The 10274-nt window shown below is 35.7% G+C and overlaps 1 protein-coding gene across 1 annotated transcript; it reads right to left on the bottom strand.

Moving 5' to 3' along the window:
* Positions 1-2828: 2828 nt before the first annotated feature.
* LOC149194923 (uncharacterized) lies at positions 2829-3485 on the bottom strand. Its single transcript, XM_089407847.1, has one exon. The coding sequence runs from the start codon at positions 3483-3485 to the stop codon at positions 2829-2831; it is 657 nt and encodes a 218-aa protein (XP_089263973.1).
* Positions 3486-10274: the final 6789 nt, after the last annotated feature.

Below are 10274 nucleotides of genomic sequence, written 5' to 3'. Positions count from 1 at the left end.
AAGTATAGTCTCACAAATATGGCGTAAGGTTTTTCCGCAAATTTGGTCTGTTGTCATCTCTTTGTTTTGGAAAATTCTTCTATTTCTTTCTTTCTATATCATCCACATATTCATCCCTACTGCTAGGCTCCAAGCTCGTCTTACCACTTGGCTTGTAAAATGTCCTCCTCCCCAGATTTTAATAGTGTTTTTAATGCTCTGTTGATCTCTGTGGGTTTTTCCAAAGAGCATCCTGACCTCTTCCCACTATTGCTGAGTTTCTTTACATGAGTTTAGGAGGTGTTCTTGCATTTCCTGTTCTTGTTTACAGAGAATACATCTAGGGGGGCCGTGTATGCCTCTCTTCTGGAGTTCATCCCAGGTCAGGATACGACCTTTGCTTACCGACCATAGGAAGTGTGCCACTTTCGGCCACCAATTTCTATTCCATATTTTTTTCCAATTGACTGTCGTATCCTCTGGTTCTCTGGGAATTAAAAGATGATGAGCTTCTTTAATTGAAAAATTTCCTTTTATTGTGTGTCCCTGTCTCAGAATGTCCTATCCAGATCTTATAGGTATTCTCCTTGTCTGCATTTCCTTTTGGTATGACTCCCTTTGTTCTCCATCAGCTTGATCCATCCATTCTTCCATATTCTCCGTACTTCATCTTGGCTCCCCATTTTCCAGAAGTCCCTTACCAAATTCATTCCATTCTCATCCGGTTTTTGGCATATATCCGTTAGGACTTGGAGTCCATTCAGTCTTTCTCTTTACTGCCAGGCCTCCTCCCAAAACTTGCCTGAGCTACCATCCCTGATTTCCCAAAAAGCAAGCCTAGTTATTATTTCTTCGTTTACACTCGCTCGATTCTAGATTGTCGACCCTTTCGATGTATCCCTTATTCTTAATATTTCCTCTGGTTTTGTAGGCATATTATAATTTTTTGTCCATATTCTTTTCCATAGATTGTTTCCTCCATTCATCCAGCACCACCACATCTTAGCACCCATTACTTGATTCACGATATAGAGATCTCTATGTCCTAATCCTCCCTCCATCTTGCTTTTCACTAAATCCTTCCATGATACTAAAGACCATTTTCTTTGATCCTTCGAACCTCCCCATATAATTTTTTTGAAGATTTCTACCATCTTTGTACACGCTCCTTTAGGGGCAGCCATTGCCAATAGTTGATATATTGGAATCTATTGAAGGACTGCCTTAACTAAAATAATTCTGCTCGCAAAGTTCAAAGTTCTGAAAGACCAATTAGCTAGTTTCCTAGAAATTTTCTCAATGGTTTGTTGCCAATTTGACATCCTTAGGGGATTCAGAGCTAACTACGTTCCTAGTTATCTTATTGGGAGTTCTCCTGATCGAAATCCTAGAGTTCTTGTTAAAAAATGTTTGATATTTCCAGCAGTGTTGAAAAAATAAGTGCAAGACTTGTCATTGTTGATTTGCATACCTGAAGCTGTCATAAAAAGGTCTAAAATTTCTTTGATTCTGCGGGTTTCTCTGAGGGACACATTACAAAACAACATAATATCGTGTACAAATTGTTGATGAGTAATAGGAAGGTTATTACCCCATATTTGTATTCCCTTGAGCTTTCTTTCTCTTAGTTCTTTTTTGATGTACCTACCTAGGCCTTCTACAGCTATGATGAACAAGAAAGGCGACAAAGGATCCCCCTGTCAGAGTCCTCTAGATGCTTTAAAAGGTTGGGAGGGGGTTCCATTCACAAGGATGGAGAAATTGGTTGAGGAGATCATGGTAGAAATCCATTCAATCCATCTATTACAAAAGCCAAAAGCCCTTAAAACTTATTTCAAATACATCCAATTCAGATGTTCGTAAGCTTTTGAGAGGTCAAGTTTAATCATCATACCTGCTTCCTTTTTAACTTTCAAAGAGTGCACTACTTCTTGGGAGACCACGAGTCCATCCAGGATTTGCCGACCTTCAACGAAGCCTGTTTGTTCTAGGGAAATAATGCTAGATAAGATAGGCTTGAGTCTTTTAGCCATTAAGGTAGCTATTATCTTATATATGACATTACAGAGGGCAATGGGTCTAAAGCCCTGGGGGACTTCAGACTTAGTTTCTTTAGGAATCAAAGATAAGAGGGTTGAGTTTAGGCTTGTACTTACCTTCTGGTTCCTTCTTGATTCTTCCACAACATCCAATATGTCTTGGCCCAAGAAGTCCCATCCTGCTTGATAGAATTCCGCCGTGAATCCATCAGGGCCTGGGGCTTTATTCTTTTTCATCCCTTTTACTACCTCCTCTACTTCCTCTAGAGTAGCTGCCCTCATCAGGGCTAGGTTTTGTTCTCTAGTGATCTTACTCAGATTCTATTTAGATATTCTTTCAATAGCTTCTCCACGGTCTACATTAGGTTCCATGAGGAGATCCTTGAAATGCTTCGCCAAGACTTGTTCTATTTCTTCATGCTGTGTAACTCTTGTCCCTGCTTCATATTTAATAGAAAAGGTTCCATTTCTTTGCCTTCTTTGAATCATTGTTTGGTGGAAGAACTTTGTATTCCGTTCCCTTTCTCTTAACCAATTTACCCTGGATTTTTGCCTCCACAATATCTCTTCTTGTTTTCGTCTCTCTTCCAATTGTCCTATCATGATCCCTTCCTATATGGCCAGGTCCTCACTTCTACCTATATTAACTATTTCTTGTTGGATTTGCTTCATCTTCTACTCTAGAAGTTGCTGATCTTTGAGTATATGTCCAAATTACTCCTTATTCCATTTCTTGATGTTTCCTTTCAGTTCTTTTAGTTTCATCTGAAATTTCTGCATTCTGTTTCTTCCTTTTTGACTGCTTCGTTTTCACCAATATTCTACTTTTTTCATGAAATTTTTATCCCTGAGCCAGAAGGCTTCGAACCTAAAGGGCTTTCCCTTAGGGCTTGCTTTAAGGTCCAGTTCTGCTTTAATCGGCCAATGTTCTGATCCCATCCCAGGGATAATCACAGCTTCAATGAAAATGTCCCAATTTACGATCTGTTCCGACATTAGAAATCTATCTACTCTGGAAGCGATTTGGTGTCTACCTCCCCTTCTGTTATTCCACGTATATATCCCGTTTGTTGTCTGTATGTCTACAAGCCTTTGTTCTACTATCCAATCTCCGAAGGCTTCCATGTCTGCCTCTATTCTTCTGAGCCCACCTTTTTTTTCGTTTATTGATTTTAGCATATTGAAATCTCCTCCCACTATCCAAGGCGAAGCTGGATACAAGGATCGCATTGCTGCCATGTTCTGAAGGAAAACCCTATGGTCGCTCTGTATATGGGGTCCATATACATTAGATAAGAGGATCCATTCTTGAGAACCTAGAATTCTGAATCTTCCTGAGAGTATGTGTGGTATGCTGGTCCAGTCTTCAAATTGGACTTCCTCTGGGTTCCAGAGGATTGCTACTCCTCCTGCACTGCCTGCCGCATCTTGACCAATGATCTCATAATGCAGCTTAAAATTTCTCATCACTTCTTTTAGTTTTCTTTCTTGTAATTTTGTTTCTTGGATTAGCATTATATTTGGTTTATCTCTTTTGAGTCTCTCTTTCAGATATCTTTGTTTTCCCTTACTATTCAGCCCTCTAATATTCCAGGTTGTAATAATCATTTCAATAGTTTGAGGGGTTGTTGGAAAACCTCCGACAATGGTACAACTTTTCCTGAATTCACCAACATATCTCCTACCATCTGGATGGTCTCACTCATAGGTCTCCTTCCTCTTTTCCTTCCACCCTTCCCTGTGATTCCTATTTCTGTATTCTGATCTCCTTGTGTTCCAAGTTGCTCTGGTTGCTTCGCTATCCATATCCCTCATTTTTCTTTGTATCTTTGGAACATATCTTTATAGAGTTGTTTCTAGTCATCTGGTATGAACCGTTCATCTAGATGCTTCCATTCTTGTAGAAGTTTCTTCATGACATGTTCCTCCTCTCTTTCTTGTTCTTTCTAAGAATCTATTTCCATTTGGATCTATTCTTGAGCCTGATCTCCCTTCTCTCGCTCTTTTTCCAATTCCATCTTATTTGGTTCCTTATTTTCCTTTTTATTTTCTTTCTGGATCTCTCCTATTTCATCTTCCTCTTCTTCACCTTCTGCTTCCATTTCTAATTCTCGTAGGACCTTGAACTGGTTCTGGCTTTTCTGATTGCCTTCTGGATAAGATGGGTTTAGTTTGGTTTTTCATTTTTGGGGTCTTCTTCTTCTTTGTGCTTCTGTAAACCCTAGCCTATTTCCATCGTATGTCTTTCTCTCCTCCTTCGTGCTTCTCTTTTCATCCCCCTGATTTATTGGTGTGTTGACTTCATTCATCGGGCAATTTTTAACAAATGGCCATACTCATGGCACCGTCTGCACCTGAAAGGAATGTGTTCATAATCGACTGGTTGTTGCCAGACTTCATCATGATATTCTATTTCAATATTATCCGGCAATGGTTCTGTGATATTCATGTAGACGCAGATCCTGGCACATGATGTATATCTGCCTCTCTTGGTGGTTTCTGTTACCTTCACAAAGGTCCCGATTGAGTTCTCAATTCCTTCTAAAATCTCTGGATCCCAGAATTCTATCAGGAGCCCAAATAGTCTGACCCAAACTGGTGCTGCTAACATTTTTTCTTTTTCCGGATTATAACATTCTTCCCATTGCCTCATGAATAGTCCTGCGTTGTTGAAGAAGTATGGACCTTCTTCAAATATCCTCTACTTATCCTCTAGATTTGCAAATATTACTGTGAAAAAACCTTTTGCCCCCAGTTTAAGATCTATATACCCTATGGGTTTCCACTTCTGTTGTATCTATTTCATCAAATCTTTCTCAGACGGCTATGTTCCTACAAACTTGCAAATAAGTGCATGGTCTTTCATATATTCTCTGTACTCCTCTAATTTATTATTTGGAACTACAAACCTAGGTTTTTTTGTTGCCCTCGGCAGACATTTGTTCCCTATCCTAGCTTGCCATACCACTCCCATCACCGGCGCGTCCTTGCTTTGATTCCCAAATCCACCATTTGCACCGATTCGACTTGACTCCCCTGCTGTGATCTCCTTGTAGGAGGGGATCTCCCCCCCCCACTCGCTTCATTCATTTTCCTCACAGTCTAGCCTGATCTCAGTGCCTTCTGCCCTTATTTAAACTGACGTTGTATTGGTGCGTGATTCCGCAGGTGGGTACGGGATCCCCTACACCCTGACCAGGAGCAGGTCCGCCTGATCCCAAACCCTAACCCTAGTTTCCCATCGCCTTTCTCGATGCACACCTATCCCCGTAACAAGTTGTCCATCTAGCAGTGTAATAATTTCCATGCTAAATTTAATTTTCATTTTACTAAAATTTCTATTATTTTCTAAACTACTTTATGTTTTTTTTTAAGTACACTTATTTTAAATGCTTACAGGACGTCAGTTCCAGTAAGACTCACGTGGTTCATATGTACCTAGATTTTGTTCCAACATTATATTTAAGCATGTGGCGACATTATATTTAAACGTCCGCTTATGCTTTTAATTGCGTGAGAAACCTGCACGGTGTCCCGGTTGCATGTAGTCCTTGTTTTCTATTGTGTGGGAGATTCAAAAAATCTCTCAAGTTTGAGAAATTGAAGTTAATAATGTACACGGGCAATATTTGGGTAGATTTAATAAAGCGTGTTTGCATTCCTTAGACCTTTGCGAAGGTGGGCGGGAATGGATTTTTTTAGCTTTGAATAGATTTCAATTCAATGTTGCGTTAAATTTATATAATTTAGATTTTTACTTCTAATAAGAAGCCTGACAGCCTGACTTTTTTCGAGAAAAAAATCGTTAATAATTAGTTATATCTTTGTGATAAACAGATGGTAATTTAATACATGTTATGCTTGTATGACTGGTTATTCGATGTCGATAAGTGATAGCATAGCTACTCTAGGTTATAAAGGGTTAATTAAGATAATAACCCTGTTACAATCCATATCCATAAAGGGTCCTTTTTTCATGACATATGGGCAGAGATATATTGGTAGCAAAAAGATGTGACAAAATGTTCAATTTGATATTGTAGTGTATACGTTCTTTTTTAGGTTGTAAAGATAATTTATAGATTAGAATGATCCTCCATCACCTAATGGATCAACTATATTGAGTATGGAAAATAATATCTATTTATGTTGAATAATTTAAGTTTTATATAGTTGTATGATTGGCACTTTATGAAGAAGTATGTTTTACTTAGTATGAATAATTGTAATTGAAACATTATCAATACGGAATGGTAAATGGTACAAGGTGAATGTATGAATAATTACAATTGAAACATTATCAATACGGAATGGTAAATGGTACAAGGTGAATGTGGTTTCATGTGTTATTGATTAAGAGGTAAATGAATTAATTCCTTCAACACCAATCCAAAAAGGTTATTATTAGTAGAGGAACTTAGGTCACATGGAGTTGCAAGATTTACATACCACGTAGGGATAATTTGTTGGTAGGATATGGTAAATGTACTCTTCAACAAGATAATAGTTATCTTAGTAGGTGTGGACAAGGTTATGGTGTTGTATTATGTGTAATTTACATATATTATTGATTAGATGGACTTTGTATGGGCTTTTATTTTTGAAAGAAAATAACATATACTATCATAGGTAATTGTTGAAGTATTATTATTAGTGCATGAGTGGGACTTCTACATGATAGGTACACATATATTTCCCATGCCGATATACTAGTATTAGGCCTATTAATAGATATCACTCTTCGGACAATGTTTATTGAATTAAGTAGTATTTTTCACATGATAAATAAGTAAAATATCTGACATTAGGAGCATTTTTTAGGGCATGGTTAAGAAATTGTAATTGCATGAGCATGAGGAGCTACTTAGCACACACCACTTTCATATAATTGTAATAATAATATTTTATTCTTTGAGATTTATTTTTCCTAGGGGTACATATATAAGGAGGGAAGGGGAATGGAAGTTAAATTTCACATTGATTCTTTTGGGATCCTCATTATATAGCTTAAGGGGTTTAGGTTGGCAAGAGATTTTTCATATCCTCCATAATTATCCATATTATTGTTTGGAATTTTTTTTTAGTTATGGATCTAGTTAGAGCTATTGTTTGTTGCTAGTCACTTGGATTCATTTTTTAATATTTCTTCTATTCCATGTCTCAAATTTCTAATTATTTATAGGTAAGGGTTCCCCCACTGTATAGAAAATTCTATTATTTTGAAAATTCAAAGATCTCACAAAGAAATTCTTTATTTTGAATTATTTATTGGACATCTTCAGTTAAGGAAAGAATAATGATTTAAAGCTAAAAATTATGTCAATTGACTAAAAAAATATCTAATAACCTTTATGTTGTAAACTTCTTAAATTATTTCTAATGATTAGGATATTATCCTCCTACAACATTCATCATCTATGCATATGAAATTATAATAAAATATTTAATCTTCATTTTAAATAGCTCAAATTGAAATTAAATTATTATAAATGAAATGAAAATTTGGGGTTTCAAAAGAAATTATTGCTACACATTGTATTATTTTTATAACTATAGTGAAAATTCGACATAATAGATTGAAGATAAAACACTTAAACTAATAGAGGAAAGTATTCTAGATTAAGTAGTAATGGTGATTTATCTCAGGCTATTGAGATTTTTCCTTAACAAGGAATTTGAACTCGTAACTAGTAGTGTTTCTCTAGTAACGCGAGAGCCCTTACCGTATGGCTAAATTGGTGTAATAAGTCTTGGCTTCCATACAATCCTTTAACAACTACCCTTTTGAAAACCATCCCCAAAAATAAATGTAAATGAAGAACTTGAAAAATCACTTAGACGTATAAATCTTTGCTATTTTTTTTTCTAATAAAGTGGAGATAGTTTTTCTACCTACGAGTGCCTTAGGGGAAATCGTTCTCTGTTATATGTATGACTAGTGTTTTCAAAGATTAAACACAAAAAAATTATTTGGATTTTTACACACGTTTCCACTGACTAGCACATTCAATATGCTCAAAAAAAATGATCGCACTTCTCATGATTTTTATGTTTATGGTTGATTCTTTTAATTTACTAGTGAGGCTTCAGACAATTTACATAGAGTCCAAATTTGGTGGTTATGAATTGGGTTCATTGGAATGTCTGTACCTTTCCTAAACATGTGTGTACGAGAATTCATTGGCATTGCATTGCAAGGTAAGGTTTTGTTAGGTAAATATATAGTGTAGTCTCTTTTTTATTATGCTTTGAGGAAGTTGTTAAGAAACTTTAATGGGAAACCTAAAAACAAGATCTTATGTTGATTTTTAATTCGTGTTGTTAATGTTAAATTCTAGTATTTCAAGTTGGTTGTTTAGTGGTGTTACAAAGAATTTATGAAATGTCGAGAAGAGTGCACTTTTTTTGTATTGGCATGATTTTATGAAAGGATTCTATCTTTGTCGTTACTCAATGTGGATAGAAAACGAACAACCTCCCATTTTATCACGTGTGGATAGATATCTTCCTAAGAGATTACCTAAGAAATATTTTTTTGGCTGGAGGGACCTCTAAGATGAAGGCACTAGGTAATGGAAGAATTGATCTAGTATTTCACACAAATTTCGCTTGATTCATTTGGATTTTGTTAGTTATTTAAGAAATGGAATAACTAATCCCACTTAATGAACTTTATTGTATAAACATTCATAGTTATTGCATCCATTTGGTGAGATTGATTATGGTGATATAATAAGGATAGCTAAAGTTATACGCCAAAAAGCTTGTACCAATTCCTTATTATATCACTTTATTACTTTTTCATTTAGGTATGGCCTAAATTTAGAAATGAATTGGGTAAACAATCATTGTACAATGTTGTCTGTTAGGACCCTTTTTAGGTTATCGGTCTTTCCTTATGTATCGGTATATTAGATTTTCCACTCTAACTAGAGATTATCGACGATGGGAACTATGGATAATTCTTTCCATCATTGTTGATACATTATCCTCCATGTACTTTGGTGCTACACCTATCTTTAGAAGCACTCCATGTTAATTTGGGTCACTTATCATCATATTTTCTTTAAAATATCTATGGATTAAAATTTGTTTATTTAAATCATATATATTTTAGTGATGATATTCACTTCAGATAGGCTTCACATTATATATATATATATATATATATAGACACACACACATCACATTAATAACAATGGCTAGAAAAAGTAGGCACATAGTATGTAACATTGAAAATATCAACTGTATTAGTTACACTAAAGTAAAGTAGGATGGAATCACACTAACTTGGATACTTATATCACCCCACAAAACTAGATTTTAAAGTTCTTCTTAGAGGTGCATGGCATGTGTTGAATATGTCATGCATTTTCAATTTAGAGGGGACTTGTTAGGTGATAAAAATACGACAACCCTTTTCTCTCCAAAATCCTTTAGCATTGTATAGATATGCCATCGAAATCATATTTTATTACAATTTCACATGATGTTAGTATTCAAGTAAGGGAGCATGGAGGATACTATCAAATCAATCTAAGGACGTGTACATTAGCTTAATGGTGTATGCAAGCACTGAAGTGAGGGAGATTAGAAAATGCTATAAAATTGACTTGGCAATTTGCATCACACTCAAAAGCTAAGTGTTTGTCACGGTGAGAAAGGATGCTAGCATGCCAACATAGGGGCATGGATTTATAAAGGATGGAAAATGCTATCACATCAAATTGGGGACTTATAGCACACTCCATCCAATTGCAATCCTTTATACCCCAATGTTGGATGCTAGTACCATAATGGATTGCAGTTAGAGATAGTATAGACCTAAATCACATCCCAAGATTACATGTCAGTGATAGAATAAGGGAGTATGCTATCACATCAATCTAGGCACTTGGATTGAGGAGGGATGTAGGATACTCTCACATCACCTGCGACTTACGCCATACATGAAAGATGGATGTTAGTAGGCACATAAGTTTTGATAGTGAAAGCATTTACAATGTTAATAATATCACCAAAATGATGGAGGATGGTATCGCATCATATTGACGATTTACATGTCAAAAACAAATTTTAACTTTACATTTATTTTGTTCATGTAATGCGTTATAAGCCTTCCTTCACTCATAGTTGTTATGCATGTGAGGTATCAAAATTCACAGGAACATCCCTAGACATGAAATACTTATTAATAAAAAAATTGTTGAAAATTATGATTTGAATATTCAAAGTAATTGATTGAATTTTTGTCAT

The sequence above is a fragment of the Pinus tabuliformis genome, chromosome 2_2 (assembly GCF_031772625.1).
Source record: "Pinus tabuliformis cultivar Carrire ecotype Pingquan chromosome 2_2, CPIR1, whole genome shotgun sequence".
In the NCBI taxonomy this organism is placed as follows: Eukaryota; Viridiplantae; Streptophyta; class Pinopsida; order Pinales; family Pinaceae; genus Pinus; species Pinus tabuliformis.
The sequence above is the reverse complement of the archived record's forward strand: the minus strand, read 5'-3'. Positions and strand labels throughout refer to the sequence as shown.

Excerpts from the sequence above, each read along its gene's own strand:
- LOC149194923 (XM_089407847.1), bottom strand. The coding sequence starts at position 3,485 with ATGAGAAATTTTAAGCTGCATTATGAGATCATTGGTCAAGATGCGGCA.